The sequence below is a fragment of the Gossypium hirsutum genome, chromosome A02 (assembly GCF_007990345.1).
Source record: "Gossypium hirsutum isolate 1008001.06 chromosome A02, Gossypium_hirsutum_v2.1, whole genome shotgun sequence".
NCBI lineage: Eukaryota > Viridiplantae > Streptophyta > Magnoliopsida > Malvales > Malvaceae > Gossypium > Gossypium hirsutum.
In genome coordinates this window covers 72,900,947-72,919,017 of record NC_053425.1, presented here as the reverse complement: position 1 = coordinate 72,919,017, position 18,071 = coordinate 72,900,947, and the positions used below count along the sequence as shown (strand labels likewise).

Sequence of the window (18,071 nt, the reverse complement as noted above, 5' to 3'; positions counted from 1 at the left end):
GGGATCGATACAAATTTAATATTTGCTTTCCAAGTTTCTTAGTGTTTAACATAACCCAAGGGACATCTTTTGCATGTTTGTTGTGTTTAGAATTGTTTTTGCTTGAGGACAAGCAAAAAGGTAAGTGTAGGGATTTGATCTGTCATGAATTATCATGTCTATTTGTATCTATTTGCACTTATTTTTGCATGTTTTCTAGCAATATTGAACCATTTTCATGGCAATTTATGTTTTTAGAGTTTAAACATTAAAAATATGGTTTTAGTAGTTTTTATGTTATTTTATATTTGATAAAGATTATGTGGTTATGTAGGATGAATCAGGAGTTGAAGATGCAACTTCAAGATGAAACTGCAGCCAATGTCATGACAACACAACATGGAAATTGTGATACCAAAGAAAAATGCAAGGAAGGGCCAAAATAGACTCCACATCATGACGAGAGGTACCTAACATTGTGACATCGTGATGAATTCCTGTACGCGTTGACTTCGATATTAAGGGAAATTCGTGGTCATTTTCCAATTTTAAACCCTAATTGTTGTATTAAACGAATGGGCAATTTAGTCTTTGGATTCCTTACCATATAACCAACATTTTATTCAAAATTAAGGAAGATGTTCAGTAGTTAGTAGATTAGTTTTAGGTTAGGTTTTCGCTTAGGAAAATGTTAGCAAAGTAATTTTGTATTATTTTCTTTTTATTTTTCTTTTTGATTTTTTTTATTTTTAATTGGATTTTCTATTGTCGATTAAAATCTACATTAGGAGATGATTCAATATTTTGCTATCAACTAAATTTTATCAATGAGAATTTTCTCTACTAAATCACTTTTATATTTTATTTGTTGTTCATTTGATTTAGCGCTTGTAAAATAATGAGATTGATCTTTGGGATGAATTTTTTTAATAAACTAATTATTTAGTTAAGTGTTTAATTCAATTCATTTGGGTTGTTATTTGATTTCGCCAAATTGCTAATATACTATAATTGATGCCTCTAGTAGATCATCTAGACAAATGAGACTGAAAGTAGATTTTGCCATGTATCAATTTGTTAGATATACCTCTAAATGAGACCAAGAGGGTAGCTTAGGTTGTAATCTTTAAATAAGAAGTGACTGAGAGGGTATTCCTAGGTAAGAGTAGTAAACAATTCAATTGGGTCAGGAATTTAGCTTAATTAGTAATTAATTAATTGATTTTGCATTGTTTAATTGAGAAATAGAAATTTATTTAGTAGTTAGTAAATTAGGATTAGTTTTATTTCAATTTGATTCTGGATTCGCACTACTACTTTGTAACTCGATTAGATTAATACTTGTCTTTGAATAATTAATTTAATAACAACATTTACCAATTTTGACAATCCCTTGGGTAAGACCCTCAAAATACTTCTGTATTTCATTGTAAATTTAAAACTATATTACAATTTGACCTGTACACTTGTAGTACACCGCACGTCTATATGTTTAATTGCATTATTTATCTACCTCGATGCATGCACACTTATGGGCAATTAACCAACTATCATACAATTACAAGATAATTTTTTTTTCTTTTAGGAAATCTCTTTAGTGAAATCCACATGACAACGTTTACCTTAGGGAAGGTCTATTTCATGCCATCACAAGAGGTTATCAGTGGAGGCTGTAGGTCTTGTTTATGGACATTCTCTTACTCAATCTTTTAAAAGCACACAAGGTTTTTAATGTCTGGTTTTAATCATGAATGATTAATAAATGCATTAAAAGTACATGTGACATGATTTTCTAAATTATATGGAATGCTTATCATACATATACATGAACATACTTTACAGTCAATTTAAATATCATCATGTTATCATAGAAAAATATAAAATTAAATGACTCTGAATAGCAAAAAATTTCATGATTCCATCCTAGAAAATAGAAAAAATAAAATTACAATTATTACCCCAAAGCATACTTTGGGTGTTCTCAGTGAAACAAATATCCTAATTTTTGAGGTTTTTCGCTAAAACCACAAATGACTTGAAAAACAATGAAAGGATCTCTTGATGAACTTCTACCGCCACCATAGACTTCCACTACTGCCATGATTGATGTTGTTGTCACTGTTGCCACCGCTAACCACCGTCGACCATTTTCGAGCCACGGCCACCAACCATTATCGTTGAACCACAGAAAACCTTCCACCATAGAACCACTATCAGTCTTTTGCCAATTGCCTATGTTGGGTTTGCATTGTCTCGATCAGTCTAGAATGCGTCTCGATTTTTCAGGATTTCTCGAAAAAATTCAGTTACTTAATACTTATGTTTATTTCTGACTCATATGAATTATTCCAAAAAAAATAAATAAAATAATTCCTACATGGAGATGATAGTCCACGATCTAATTACATATACCAAGAAAATAATAATTATAATTACAACCACTTTAAATTCCAAGAATCATAATTTTGGTAAAATTACTTTATTATAAATAATAAAAATAATAAAAATACATTCATTTACATACATAACCTTAACACTGTTATAAATATAAGAATGTCACATCTTATCAAAAAGTAACCAAGCATGAAGAAGAGAGAAATTTCGATATTGATTTATACTATAAACACAGCACAACCTGACTCTATTACCAATTGTTGTAATATATTTGGTTTAAAAAATGGTTTTCTGTCACAGGAAAAAATTAAAAACTCGAAAATCGAGCTTTGTGCAAGAAGTACCTATGCTTTGTGTGAGACAAATCTTAGACATTCCTGACTTTCAACCGAATGACCTTTTTCGCTATTCTCACACCACCAATTACTTCGGGTGTGGGCTCGAACAATCACAAATCAAACATAGAACTATATATATATTTACTTTCAGAAGGAAAGTAAATCTCTCTCTATAAAAACTGCTAAAATTGTTATTTCCCAAAAAATTGAATATATACTTAGAAAATAAATTCCAAATATTTTTGGGCAGAATAACAATATCTCAAAGTTGTGTTTTTATCCCTACTAGTGCCGTCTATTTATAGGAAAAGATTCAAAAATCATTGTTAAATTAGTAGAATACAAATAAATATTTATTTGATAGAAAAACAAGTCCCCTAGTTCTATTAGGAGAGAGGGGCAACTAGCCTTAGTTAATTATATTAGGGTTGTCGTCCCTCATACACATTATGAGGGGTTATGGGCCTCTCATGTGTCAGGTCTAATTATGTGTTTCCTAGACTTTTAACCCAACACTTTATAATTTAATATAACTCAATAAATGTTTTTTTATTTCCCAAAATAAATATTATTTACTAAATTAAATAATTTTCTCAGCCAAATTCTAATTTTGTTAAAGTCGTGGCAACTTTACCATAAAAGAATCTATGAAAATATATATTTAATTTCCATATTCAACGTATTTACAATGACCTATTAATTTAATTTAATTTTCAAATTACAATTATTTAAGTAAAAAATAATTTGAAAAATTTCAACTAATTCTCAAGTCCTTTCCATATTTAGTGAGAAACCACATTCATTTCTGAATTCTTTAACTTTATCATTTCTATCCATTTATGTTCATTTGATTCAACATGCAATTCATTTCTAGTTTCAATGAGCTAGCGGAGGGACCGATTAGACATATGTAATTACAGCTCAAATGATTTACAATTAGGTTCCATCTTTTCGACTATTAATTATAAAATCATTTAGCCACGAAGTCATTCCATTATAGTATCATGATTGAGCTCTCTCCAATTACATACCATTATGAAAGCTACTTGATCAATGCTCATCCAATGACCTTGTCATAAATGTTCCCCACATAGGACATCCTTAGTCTATTTGGAATAAATTCATTCTACAAATATTATCATATTTTATCTCATGGTAACTCTTTCACCTTCCTTAATGAAAAGTCAATTACTATTGAAATAGTAATTAAGTCATTCAGCACAAAGACAAATGACCTGTGGCCACGTTTACTATTCATCTATCGCATAATGGCAATAATAGTATATCATTTACCCATTTTATGGGCTATGAATTCCACTATTGTGAATGGTTGTACATATTACAAAAGTCCTATACCCAATGCACCAGCTTTTGGTTCATTATCTATTTGAATTTAGGCTTTTACTTACATCAAAGTATACAAGTCACGCATACACAGTCCACCATCCACTCAGGATTAAGGTATGCCACACTATGAATGTCACAGGTGAATAAATTCATGAACAGATTTAGGATCTATTTTACTTGGGTCCTATTTGATATGCTGCCAGTCTAGTTAGCCATATTTATGTCTCTATCTTCTGGAAGTCATCGCTCTAATGCTTTTAGTCTCCCTAATTGGACATTACAGACAACATATTAGTCTTTTAATCACTTTTCTCATTTCTAATTAGACTAAAGACATGTTTAAGTCCATCTACTAATAAAAGTTGTCTTTCCATATTAGAATCTGACTACATAATACAGCTTAGTATTATTTAAACATTAGATAACTAGTGAGCTAATATTTACTTACATTTTTTTTGTGTGCAAAATTCATTTATGACAAAATACAAAGGGTATTAATGGAATTCATGGATAATTTTATTAAATCAATTTGTTCGAAAAAATATAAGTATACAAATGAATATACTACACTTAGGGCATCTAATCCAATAGTAACTACATTGTGAAGTTCAGTTATTTGCTTGCAACAAAGTTGTTTTCTAGACTTGACTTCTTGTTTGATTCCAAACCTTGGTTGAAGATTTGGAATAGTTCCCTTCCCCCAAAGATTAAAGACTTTGTTTGGAGGTGCCTTAAGGATTACGTGTCATGTAAAAGTAATCTATCAAGTAAGAGGGTGCCTTTTTATCTCTCTTGCATTAGAAGCTGCTTTGTCGAAAGTTTTAGTTCATTTGTTACTTAAATGTCCTTTGGTTGTACTCCTATGGCAGCTTAGGGTGGGTTTGGATGGGCAGTGCGTTTTCCTATGGTTAGTGTAGAAATAACGGTGGCAGTGAAATTATATACTGTAGAGTAAGACAAAAAGTAAGCTAAATGCATCGCACCGCATCCTACCCGCACATCCAAACCCACCCTTAGTGATAGTTTTATTTCATTCTCATCTCCATATTTGGGATTCATTCCCACCTTTTTTTTAGCTCGTACTTTGCCTGATGATTCGATGCTAGCAAGTAAAGGATCTTATGATGGGTGCATGAGGAGGATCTGATGGTCCGATTAGTTTACTGTCCTTTACTCGGTGATTTGTTCTGTTATGCTTTCTTTAATCAATGATATTGTCGTTTTCTTTTTCTTTTTTTTTAAAAGAAAAGCAATAACTAACTTCTAAATTATTGTTTGATTTTACTTAAAACATCTACAAAATTTGTCATCTATAAATTAAAGGTTAGTAAGTAGATATTTTCAAATGTAAAATTTGCAAATGTTGTGTGTGTTTTGAAAAATTTTAATTTTAAATGAATAAATATAAAGTTTATCTTATATTAATTAGATAAAAAGAAATTTTAATAAATAGATAAATAATTAATTAGAGTGATAATTTTTAAAGTTCAAGTTATCTATTTAATTTAATTTAATTTTTTATAATGAAAAAGTGAATATAATTTGAAATTTTTTTATCATACTTGTCATGAAATGAAACTAGCTTTATTCTCTCTTATTAAAAGATACATAAACAATTATTTAGGGATAAATATCAAATTTATATATGAACATAGGTGTAATGTGTAATTTGATAAATGAATTTTGGTTTGGTGCGATCATACTCATAAAAATTGAATTGCGATCCATATATATATACATGAAACTTTGATTTCGATTCAATATACACTTTTAAAAAATGGATACATATATTAACTTTCATATTGAATTGATATAATTATTTTTGTAGAAAATATATTAACTCTTTTTTGAGATCAAATACATGGATCCTTTATTAGATAAAAAAAAAATAGGCCTAAAAGACAAACATAAAGTTTAAGGAAATCTGAAACAAAAATAAAATGACCCAAAAGTAAAAGAAGAAAAAACTGGATCCAAAGGGTTGCTTTAGAACCTTCCTCTAACCTAGCTGTTATCAAAAAATTCCCCCGCTCCTGAAAAGCAACAAAAAGTCATAGGGAAATTGTAAGGACAGTCTTCATCATAATTACTTGCCATTATTTCCTTCATCAGAAAACAAAAAATGTCTTCATTATGCATCGGTTTGCCATCTCCCCATCTTTCCTTTTATTCCCGATTCAGTTTCTCTTTAGCTCTTCAGCACCTTTAAGCATTCATGGATTCTGTCCATCGCCTATCTGCATCCACCTCTTTCGCCGTGAAATAAGGAACTTCATTCATCAGATAAGTTGTTTCTCTCCTTTTCAGTCCCTCTGTAGCTAGAATATGACCAACCTTGTTTGATTCTCTATAGGTAAATCGAAAAACATAAGACCCGAAACTTGAACATAGTTGCTTTGAATCGTTGATAAAAACTTCCTTAGCTTGCAGTTTACAAATCATCGTATGTGCATCTCCTTCTATTTCAATCGCCCTCAGTCCCAAATTTAAACCTAGATGGATCGCCTGGAGACACGCCATCGCTTCTATCGCAAAAATAGACGGTATATTCTCATGCATGACTGTTTTTGAACAAATAACCTTTTTTTTTTTCGTTTGAAACCACTAACCTAAAGCAAGACTCTTTCCTTTGCCTATTAAATGCAGTGTCGAAATTGATTTTAACCGTTGAACCAGTCGGAGTTGTCTATCTGCCCATGATGAGCCCACTCCCTGGTAAGTGATTATTCAACCCATCAATTTCCTTAAGGTAACTGAACACGAAATCCACTAATTGAGAACCTGTTTTTTGCTCACCCTCGTGAGTAAACTTGTTTCTCGTCGTCCATATCGCCCACATTGCACATGCTATCAATCTGCCACTTAAACAAGAAATTTGAATCAAATATGTTTTTAATCCAATCTTTGTACTCAATATTAGCATCTGTTATAGGCCAAGTAACATTTAGTTTCTCCCATGTCTCCTTTGGTGTAGGGAATTCCCCAAACAAATGCTTCCTATTCTCTACTCCATTTTGGCATCTTCGGCAAGTAGCGGATCCTAGCATTCTTCTATAGTGTAGGTTGCTAAAAATAGGCAGATAGTTACAGAAGATTGTCCGGTTTGTAATTTTAATCTTAAGAGGTAGATCTAGGTTCCACAATTTTTTTTGGTAAAATATTCTATAGCTTTGTTATCTTTGGGTTTATTCATCTTGTAAGAGAAATTTATGCCCACTACGTACAGAATACTCCCCTATTGGCTCACCACGCCAGATGATATGGTCTTCATGCGGATTCATAGACAAAGGAATGCATAAAATTCTCGCAGCTTCCTCCTCTGGAAGGGTATTTCGAATCATCTCAACTTTCCATTTTCTTGTGTTGAAATCAATCAAGTCTGCAACTTTATTTAGGCTCAAAATAGAAACCATGTTCTGAAATTTGAAATTTTCATTGCCAGGGACCCAAGCATCACCCTATGTAGTCGCTTGCCATCCCCTATCCTCCAACCCAAACCCTTAAGAAGCCCTTTTGTAGCCTATAAGCTCTGCCCTTTTGTAGCCTATAGGCTCTGCTAGGTAAAAGAAGGTAGATTTCCTAACTTGTAATTTAAGAAATCTGTTTCTCTAAAATATTTGGCTTTCAAAGTTCACACTAGTAACGAATTAGGATTACGTAACAAATGCTTTAAGAAATTTGTTTCTTTAAAATATTTTCTTTAAAATATTTGCCTTTCAAAGTTCACACTAGTAACGAATTAGGATTATGTAACAAATGCAACCCTGTTTGGTCAATAATGCAACATTAAAATGTGACAAATTTCGAAAACCCATACCTCCTCCTTTAAGTGCACACAAAGACCTCCAATAACACCAATGTATGCCTTTTTTCCCATGATTAATTTTCCATCAGAAAGTCTCTATTATATTCTCCATTTCCATATAAAAGGACTTTGGCAATAGAAAGCAAAACATTGCGTATGTTAGAATTGCTTGCAAAATAGCTTTGATGAATACCTTTTTTCCACCTTCTGAGAGATGTTGTAAATCATGTTAATTTTATAATGTTATTGGTGATTTGTGAAAATTGAATCAAATTAGAATTTAATATATAAAACCATACAAAATCAAAATTCATATATGACATTAATAATTAGATTAAATTTGAAGTATGATTTTGATATTTATCCCTAACTATTTATTAATGAAATATTCTCATAAACCGGTGGTCCTGCTGGGCCTAATTCCAACACCTCAGACAAACCAGTATTGGACCCGTATTGGACCGGGTTAGGCCTACGGGTCACCCATCGATAAACAGGTATAGATTTTATCAGTTTAGAGGGAAGCAAAAAGGCCTTAAAATCGAATGGCTCAAATTGGAACAACGCTTGGGCTCTCTTCCACATCTTCGTCTTTCATCAATGGCGGAGCTGGAGACCCACGCTCCCTCTCATACATTTTCTCTTTCAGACCCCTTACTAAACTCACGACCGCAAAGTCTTCTTCTTTTACTAGTTGCAGAGCTTCATGGCAAGAGGTCTCTTGCTGTTCTTTCTTCATTAGGGTGCAAATTCTATCTGTTTCGACTTTTAATTTTATTGAAACAAATAACATTGTATTATGTTTGTTTTCAGCTGGTGGGAGTGCTGGTGTTTTCAGCAGTTCCTTTCACGGCGGTCAAAGCCATCGCTAATAGCCCTCTAGGCGAGGCCCTGCGGAGGCAATTGTTAAAGAGGAAGAAGGAAGCTCTTGCAAATTCTTCCAAGTTCCAGGCTTTAGCTCAGAAGGCAAGAAATGAGAGGTAATATTCTGCTTCTGGCTTAAAACTAATCCTTCGCTTATATAAGCTTGCGTTGCGAGTTTGAAACCAAATAAGAAATATATTGAATCGTTAAGGTGCCTATAATAATTAAATATTATATATATATGGTTTTTTTAGGCAAAACTATAAAATTTCTACTGCACTAAGCTTATCTAAAATTAAAGGCAACCTTCTGGATATTAAACACTTCATTTTAGTTGATATGGTATATAAATCTGTTAATTTTGAATATCGGAGTTTTAAAGATTAAAGCTAATTGAATTAGAAAATATAGATAGCTTGGATATGTTTAGCCGGATTGGCAATGCCTATTTATAGGGAATGGTCTCAAAGCTTACTAAGCAACCCGTATGACACCTATCTATCGAGTGTCTTATGCTGGTTGCTATGCATGCAACCACTTGACGCCAAACAAGCAAGGACTTGCAATAGGGGTACAACAACTATGAAATTTGAATTTCTAAAAGGATAATTAAATGGTATGACAGAACACAATAATAAAAATAATCTTTTGTAAAAAAAATAAATATGAAATTGATACTTTTCAAAATTATTTTTGAATTTAAAAACATCAATATTAGAAAGCACTTATATGAGTGTAGATGTGTGGCACATTCTCTAGAGCATTCTTCAATTACAAAATCGATGAGAGGCCTAAATGTGCCATGTAGGTAGAGTACGTCCATATTATGGAATGATATGCATGCAATCTTTATCTTATTTTCTCTAACAAAAGAAGGGTTCTAAAGATTTATTTCATAAGGTTCTTGTAAACACTATCACTAGGTGATAGTTCAAGTTCAAGATCAAGTACACAAGATGCATACCATTATGCATGTCACTTTTGTTCACTAGTTCATTAATTTGAATGTGGGGATTGTTGTAAATAATTCAAATGAACCATGCACAAATACATAGGTTATTCATTTCAAACTGTGGCATTCTCCAACACATAAGCGAATAAATGTCAAGTGGTGGCATGCAAATCAATCACCACAGTCATATTATTGTGTAGAATGCTTGAAACCATTCCCTGTAAATGGGTTCTGTTAATTCAGCTAAATGATACAAGCATTTTACTTTTCTTAGTTCAATAACTTTAGCATTCTTTCTCTTTCTCTCATCATTTCCAGGCATTCAAAATTTATATAGTAGTATATGCCGCATCTTGTAAAGTTGGAGATTTAGCATAGTTCTTTTGATCTTTGTAGTTCTTGTGCAAGGTTATGGAGATTATTGATGGTTGAATCTTGGAAACTTGATATTATTATAGTGTTGCTTGCATAATTCAAAGACGGCAAAAATTGGTTTTAAGAATGATAGTCTTACTAGGGTTAAGCCTTTAAAGTTCTCTAATCTCTACTATCTTGATAATGTTTAATCATATTAATTAGGTTTATTATTTAATTAGAATCATAACACTATTTGTGTTTTTTTTTTGGTCTAGTTGAATGCCAATGATAATCTTTGGTGGAATGCTTTTGTGTCTTTAATGATATTAATTAGTGTGCTTTGTTTGCTTCATTATTCATTTAGAAGCCGGCTCAGATTTAATCTCCTTAGTTACATTTATAAATTAAAATTGTACTCATATTAAGTAAATATGTTTCTTATAGCATGTACCTCTGACTTTTTCAGCTTCTGGTATGGAGAAGACCGCCCTCGCTGGCTTGGTCCCATCCCATATGACTATCCTGAATATCTAACTGGAGAACTGCCTGGGGATTATGGTTTTGATATTGCAGGTCTGGGCAAGGATCCTGTGGATTTCCAGAAGTACTTTAAGTACGTCAACATTTCTTTCAATTCAATTTCCTCTGAAGTCATGGCTTTTTAAGATGTTTACAGTGAAAATGATTGTGTTCAGTATGATGTAAATGAGAAAACACGAGTTATGACTTTAATTCCTAATAGGATTATAGGGGTTAAAATATGCTTCAAGTCCTTGTACTCATTATAAGTTTGAAATTTAGCCCCTCCATTTTTATTTCAAGGAATTTGATTGTTAACATTATTAAAATTCTTTTGTTACACTCATGTTCATTACAATGTTTATTTTTGTTACATGGCTACCAAGTGAGATTTTTTTTATTTCAAAGTGTCAAACTAGTGAATGTAACAGAAGAATTGCAATAGTGTTAACAATTGGACTTGAATTTCGAAATCTAAAAAGTAGAGAGACTAAATTCTTTGAAATAAAAGTAGAGGGGGTAAATTCCAAATGTATGAAGATTATAGGGATTTGGGGTATATTTTAACCGAATATAGGGTACCTCTTCCAAACTTCATTCAGATGCTTGTATTATTGTTGTTATGATTACTATTATTTTTTTTTGGGGAGGGGGTAAAGGAGGTCAAAATAGTTCACAATGTTAAACACCAGTTCCATGGTGATAGGATTCCTCAGTTAAATTATCATGAAATTTAGTATACGATGATGTTTTGAATTGAAGTAGATAGTTTTAATTATTAAATGTTCAAATGCAATCTCTATTATGCAGTTTCGAAATTCTTCATGCTCGTTGGGCTATGCTTGCTGCCCTTGGTGTTGTGGTTCCTGAAATATTAGATCTGCTTGGAATCTCTCACTTTGCTGAGCCTGTTTGGTGGCGGGTGGGCTATTCGAAACTTCAGGTTGTTAATCTGTACCGGTTCATTAACTATCTTTCACAGATAATCTGGAATGTCTAAATCTTATTTAATCTTAGGTAGTTCCCTTGGTTGCGACTTTATTGTCAAATTTTTAGTGCTAAAGGAGGTTTCTAGTTAATGCATAATCTGCTACTTTAAGAAGATATATGTTGCAAGGCTTTTCCTATATTCTAATATGTTTCATATACCGATTACCGTTTTAAAATATATGAAATTTTCATTGCTACATTTTTTTTGGTATGTGTAGAGATTCACTGCAACTTAGACTGTAGGAAATAGTCATTTTTCTTCTCAAAAAGATCACTTCAACCTATCCTAGAATCCAAACTTGAGAAATCTAAGTTGAAGTTTCAAATTTGGTTACTTTGAAAAAAACAACATATCAACATATCCGTTAAATGTGCTTGTTGATTTTTGTGAGGGAGAAACACTGGACTACCTTGGCATCCCGGGTCTACACTTAGCTGGAGGGCAAGGAGTGATTATCATTGCTATCTGCCAGGCCCTCTTGATGGTAGTATCTTTTTAGCAATCTCATTGTTCTGATCCCTTTCCTTCATAAATATCATTTATGCAATAGTTGGGAAAAGAGAGACTGTTAAGGATTGTGCAATTTTATTTTTATTTTCATTTACACTTAAGGTGTGCTTGGTTGGGTGGAAATGTCGAAAGAAAACAAATTTTGAGTGTGTTTAGTTGGAAAGAAAGGTGAGAAAAAGGAAATAGGAGAGATGATTATTTTTCATTCTAATGTATAAAAACCAATTCTTTCTAATGTATAAAAACCAATTCTTTCATATTGGAATGATGAGAGGAGAGAAAATAAGAGAGAGATGTGAATGTTAGTTTAAACTTATGCATTTTTTAAATGTTTTATTTTTTTCCATTTCATTTTTCAAGTCTACTAAGCAAATGACGGAAGGAAAATTACTTTGTTGATTCTATTTTTTCATCTTTCCTACCAAGTACATCTATGGAAAGAAAAATTATATTTTTGATCTTTTTATTTTCCTACCCTTCAATTTTTTATCTTTCTAATTTTTTTTCCGCTCTACCAAGCAAAGATTTAATGTTTCAATAATTGGAGGTTTTGTTGGTTACTATTTGATTGCAATATAGGTTGGACCAGAGTATGCAAGATATTGCGGGATAGAGGCATTGGAGCCTCTGGGGATTTACTTGCCAGGCGATATTAATTACCCGGGAGGAGTTTTATTTGACCCATTGAAGCTGTCAAAAGACCCAGTAGCTTTTGAGGAGCTGAAGGTGAAGGAGATTAAAAATGGGAGGCTAGCCATGGTTGCTTGGTTAGGCTTTTATTTCCAAGCAGCTTTGACAGGTAAAGGTCCAGTTCAGAACCTAGTTGAGCACCTCTCTGATCCATTTCATAATAACCTATTTTCCCTTCTTAATTCCATGTCAAATACATAATTCTCAATACAGAATCATAGATATAAATACTTTGTAAACCACTTTTTAGTTTTATCTTACTATATATGTATGTAAATGACTATTACTTTCTTTCTAAATTTGACATGGTTTTGTATCTAGGGATGGTAGAGATGGGATTTTTTTATTTATTGTTTTAATAAGTTACAAATGCAATTATAATAGTCTACCCAAACGTGGACAGTTATAATCAATTATTAAAATGAACTAACTGATTAATAATCAAAATATATTTGAAAATAAAAATTAACAAATAAAAAAAATTGAAAAGAATTTATTACATGATAAGATTTGAATTTCAAAATTTTAAAGTTTTTGTGTATTTTTCCTATTAAACTAAGGTATTATTGGCAATGTCAATGATTTTTAATCACAAGCATTTGAATTAATTTAAAATTATTATTCGAATAATTAAAATTAAATTTTAATTTCACCTAACTTTTTAAGTTTATTTTTTGAATGAATATAGTTGGAATGAATATAGTTGGATTTATTGGAAAACAAAGCCCAAAACAAAATAATCCAAAATACATAGAAAGGCCGAAAGATTCGACCCAGACCCAGTAAAATCATTACCTGAGGCAACATAAGTTAAATCCCATTAACCTACAAACTCTTCATTTTCCCGAAATCCCCTTTCCTCTTCATTTTCCCGAAAACCTACAACTTCAGCAAAAACAGAACTAGAACGACTCCCATTACAAGATAGCCCACTCCTTGGATGGTCTCTTTCCACCATCTCCACTGCGTAATCAGGTACTCTTCCATTTTCGTTTCTACGTTCTCCATTTCTTAAACCTTTTGCCAACAGATTTGCCACTTCATTTTTCATTTCTTTGCCATATAGAAACTTGCATATCTAGAAATCCTGACTTAACTGTAAACAGTCTTTAATGATAGCACCGATCTCCAATTTATCTTCCTCTTTCATTTGTAGTTTTTTTTTTATTACTGATAGAGCATCCCCCTTTACCTCTATAGCCATAACCCCCAAATCCATCCCCATTTGAAGCCTTTGAACACATGCAATAGCCTCTGGAACAAAAATCGAAGGAGAACCCACATTTTAATAACCCTAGACCCCTTTGAATCCCGTACAACGATCCCAAAGCAAGACCTATGTTCCTCCTTATTGTTGCGATATCAAAGTTGATTTTCACAAAGGGAATCTCTGGTGGTTTCCACCTCCCTACCTCCCTCGGTTTGACAAGTAAGTATATCTTCAGCCCGTCCAATTCACTCAAATAGTTTCTTACAAAATCTGCTGTTTCTAATGCCGTTATTTTTTTTTCTCTTATGCACCCATCTGTTTCTTGTTGGTCATATCGCCCACAATCCGAAAACAAAAATACGACACTGATTCAAGGAATTATTTTCAAACAACCAGGTAATCCAACTCAAAAAATCCTTAGAGAAATCCTTTTGTCGCCCATATACTCTTCCAAGTAAAAGAAGGTAGATTCCTCAACCTTGCTTTTAAGAAGTACGTCGTTGGATGGTATTTAGGTTTTAACGTACAAGCAAGTAAAGAATTTGGAAACGTAACTAACCTCCAACCTTGTTTTGCAAGGAACAATAAATTACATTGACGTAATGCCAAAAATAGCCCCTAATGTTTGGCTGTTTGGTCACTTTGGCCTTTTATTTTTTTTGGAGCATTTTTAACACTTAGGCTCCGTTTGGTAATTTGTAAAAGCTTTTCCGTAAAAGCTTTTCAGGTTTTTCTGGTGTTTGGTTGGGTGAAAATAATTTCCTACGGTAAAATATTTTACATAAGTTGGGAGAATGGGGTCTTTTTTTAGGAAAATGTCTTACCCTTTTGAATTTGGTAAGACATTTTCCGGAAAAACACAGCTTCTTCTCCCCTTTCCCCTTTCCCTATTTTAAATCCTCATCTCGAAGTTTCTGCCATGAAAGCTGCTTCCTTCAACACTCCCCATTTTCCGTCCATCATCAGAGGAAGATGGTCGCGAAAGGTGCTTCATTTTCCATACTTTTAGCAGCACTGGCTGGCTCGTGTAAGTTCCTTTTTTTTTCTTTTTCTGGTATGACTAAAGGTCTTTTATTTTGGAATTTTGCTCATAGAAAAGTAAATTCTGGCATTATTTAGCAGACACGGTTCAGTGATTGAGCGTTTTCAGAGAAGAGAGGGGTCGAAGGTGAGGTATAAGGACATGGCAAATAAGAGGGAAGAGAATCAAAGGAGGTGGAAGTGTGGATGGGATAGGGAAAGATTAGAACTTGATAGGAAATTGAAGGAACAGTTGAATAGAAACAAGTTTGATAAATCGAGTTCGATGATAAATCACGGTGATGTTTTGAAAGCTCTGTCTCGGGCTTTGAATAAAACAGAGTATTTGGATATTGCTGATAAGATGTTAATGGAGAACCCAGAGTTGGCTTTGATGGGTTCTTGTGTGCTTGTCATGTTGATGAAAGGTGAGGATGTGTATGTGATGAATGTTGGTGATAGTAGGGCGGTTTTGGCGCAAAAGGCGGAGCCCGATTACTGGTTGGGGAAGGTTAAACAGGATTTGGAGAGGATTAATGAGGAAACACTGCATGATCTTGAAGGTTTTGATGTAGATAAATTTAGTTCAATTCCTGATTTAACTGCTTTTCAGCTTAGTGTGGATCATAGCACCAATGAAAAGAGGTAAAAATCCCATACACGAATCTTTTATTACAAAATGAAATGATATCTATACCCTCTTTTGATCATTGATGGATTGAGATTGATGTCTTGTTTCATTTCAGGAAGTTCAAAGAATAAAAAACGAACATCCAGATGATCCTTGCGCTGTGATGAACGACCGAGTTAAAGGTTCTTTGAAGGTTAGTCTAGCTTTTGGGGCTGGTTTTCTAACTTCTTAAACTACTTTATAGATGAATATGCTCATTCTAGTTGGTGTTTGAGACATGAAATTTTAGGAAAAACACTATCAATTGTTTTGACAACATAAAGAGTTCGCCTCTTTAAAATGAATGTTGTCCATAATTTGCGGAAGTTATAGTTGATTCTTGGAGTATCATTCTGAGAACCATAGAACTACGATCATATGAAATAGTAGTTATAGTTATAGTCATAGTTAAAGGTGTCTGTCCGAAGAATGTGGCTTTTCAGAAGAGAAGAGCCAAATGACATTCTGCAACGAGATGATTAGTATACACAGAAATAGATCTTGTCTTCCTTTTCAGTGAAAGTTTGACTGAGGGTCATGATCATTTGCTTGATAAAGAGAGATCTTATAGTTGGTTTAAATGTAGAGTAATTTTTGGTGTGTATTTACATTGGCTTTAGGAATTTGTTTCCATTATAAATTTCTGTATTTGACCCTTATGTCTCTTTGAATTTGTGCAGCCTAAATGGAACAATGCACTTCTAGAGATGTTCAAAATAGATTACAAAGGAAATTCTCCATATATCACTTGTGTACCATCTCTCCACCACCAGAGATTAGGCCCACAGATTCTTCGTATTATCATCCGATGGCTCTCTCAATACTTAACAAATGAGGAGGCTGTATCTGACGTTGAACTTTTCATCACATTGTAACCCGAAGGAGACCCTGCGCATCATCTCATTGAAGAAGTGCTGTTCCGTGCTGCAAAGAAAGCAAGCATGGACTTTCACGATTTACTCGAAATACCCCAAGGGGATAAAAGGCGGTACCATGACGATGTTTCCGTCATAGTTATTTCTTTAGAGGGGAGAATATGGAGATATTGTGTATAAGTCATAGAGAAAACCACAGACAGAAGACATAAGAAATATGCCCCTATCCCCCCCCCCAAAAAAAAAAAAAAAGAACTTTGGCATATTGTTTTTTTGCCATTTTTTCCTGATCACCTGTGTAACATAGCAATGAAGCTCCTCAGAGGTTTGAGGAACGTAGTTATGAAGATATAGTGGGTGGTGAGGGAAGTGTAAAGGTGTAAAAGCTGGTACATGGTTATTATAAATTGTCATAGAAGTTGCAATTTTGCTACTAGTAAATGCCAATTATTCTTTTGGAAAAATGGTCTTGTTCGCCATTATCGCCTACTATAACTTTATTTAAACAAACCCTGTGGCTGTGGTGTTGGCAAACACTACTGGAGCATCTGTTCCTTTTTGTTTTGTTCTTTTAGTAAACAATTCAATATTAGAAAATTGGGATTGTTTCCCAACAAAAATAATAAAATATTTCAGGAAATTTGCTAAATAACAGAATATATTCTACATATATTCATCTAAACACTAGTAAAGTAAATTATTTTTAGAAAAATAAATTATTTTTTAGAAATCATTTTTCGAAAAATATTTTACTGACAAACAAACGGAGTCTTAGCGTTTTTTTTTTGTCAAATTGATTTGTGATTTGTTTTTAAAAGACATGTTGACGTGATTATTAGTTGACTAACGATCAACATAAATTACTGACATGTCTGTTCAAATGTATTTAAATGCTAATATGGCGCTATTTTATCTTATATGCTATATTAAAAAATAATTTTAAAATTATTTTTTAAAATTATTTTAAAATCATCGTCATCCTCATCGTTTCTTCTTCTCTATTGTTTTCTAAAAAAAAAAACTCATTGAAAACCTAAAAATCCATTCTTGAGCCTCGACCTTCCTTGTCTTCATCTTCTTTTTGTTCATTAGATGACCTCTATTTTTTAGTATGTATTTCCTTTCACTGAGCTTATTTTTCTCACCGATCTTATTTTCCATTTATCCTTGCCTACTGTTTATATATTTCCTCAAATCTCTCATTGTTTCCATTTTTTAGTATGTATTTCCTCCAGACAGCCCTATCCTTTTGTCCTTGCCTGCCATTTATATAATTCCTCAAATCTCTCTTTGTTTCCATGCTTTTTCAAATTAATTTTTAATCAATTTTGTAACACTTTAGGGTTTCATTTCTCCCTCTTTCTGTCTCATTCTAACAAATTCTTAAAGCTACAATGGGGCTGTCGATGAATCTGCATAAGCTAAGGAAAGAATCAGAGGAATCCGCAACGCTGTCGAACTGTTTGTGGGTCAAAAATCCGTCGGGCGAGATGATTGATTCAGATCTGATGGAGTTGTTCCACAAATTCGACACACTCGATAGTGTCACC

The 18,071-nt window shown here is 32.9% G+C and overlaps 2 protein-coding genes across 18 annotated transcripts; both read left to right on the top strand.

Moving 5' to 3' along the window:
* Positions 1-6,038: 6,038 nt before the first annotated feature.
* LOC107952373 (chlorophyll a-b binding protein 7, chloroplastic) lies at positions 6,039-13,062 on the top strand. 2 transcript variants are annotated; one of them, XM_041087136.1, is made up of 9 exons: positions 6,039-6,601; positions 6,705-6,773; positions 7,033-7,182; positions 7,285-7,385; positions 8,677-8,843; positions 10,503-10,649; positions 11,366-11,498; positions 11,938-12,030; positions 12,636-13,062. In XM_041087136.1, exons 4-9 carry the CDS (start codon positions 7,314-7,316, stop codon positions 12,945-12,947), a joined length of 924 nt encoding a protein of 307 aa, XP_040943070.1. In that variant the 5' UTR covers positions 6,039-6,601; positions 6,705-6,773; positions 7,033-7,182; positions 7,285-7,313; the 3' UTR covers positions 12,948-13,062. The 2 variants fall into 2 exon arrangements, with proteins under 2 accessions (XP_040943070.1, XP_016743120.2); XM_016887631.2 differs by lacking the exons at positions 6,039-6,601; positions 6,705-6,773; positions 7,033-7,182; positions 7,285-7,385 and adding an exon at positions 8,306-8,579.
* Positions 13,063-13,563: 501 nt separating this feature from the next.
* Positions 13,564-16,985, top strand: LOC107951819 (probable protein phosphatase 2C 4). Of its 16 annotated transcripts, none has more exons than XM_041087180.1 (6): positions 13,564-13,721; positions 13,947-14,175; positions 14,332-14,983; positions 15,079-15,621; positions 15,723-15,800; positions 16,327-16,985. In XM_041087180.1, exons 4-5 carry the CDS (start codon positions 15,140-15,142, stop codon positions 15,736-15,738), a joined length of 498 nt encoding a protein of 165 aa, XP_040943114.1. In that variant the 5' UTR covers positions 13,564-13,721; positions 13,947-14,175; positions 14,332-14,983; positions 15,079-15,139; the 3' UTR covers positions 15,739-15,800; positions 16,327-16,985. The 16 variants fall into 16 exon arrangements, with proteins under 16 accessions (XP_040943114.1, XP_040943119.1, XP_040943107.1 ...); XM_041087185.1 differs by having other exon boundaries at positions 13,947-14,352; positions 14,883-14,983; XM_041087173.1 differs by having other exon boundaries at positions 13,947-14,352; positions 14,883-14,983; positions 15,076-15,621.
* The last annotated feature ends 1,086 nt before the right edge of the window (positions 16,986-18,071 follow it).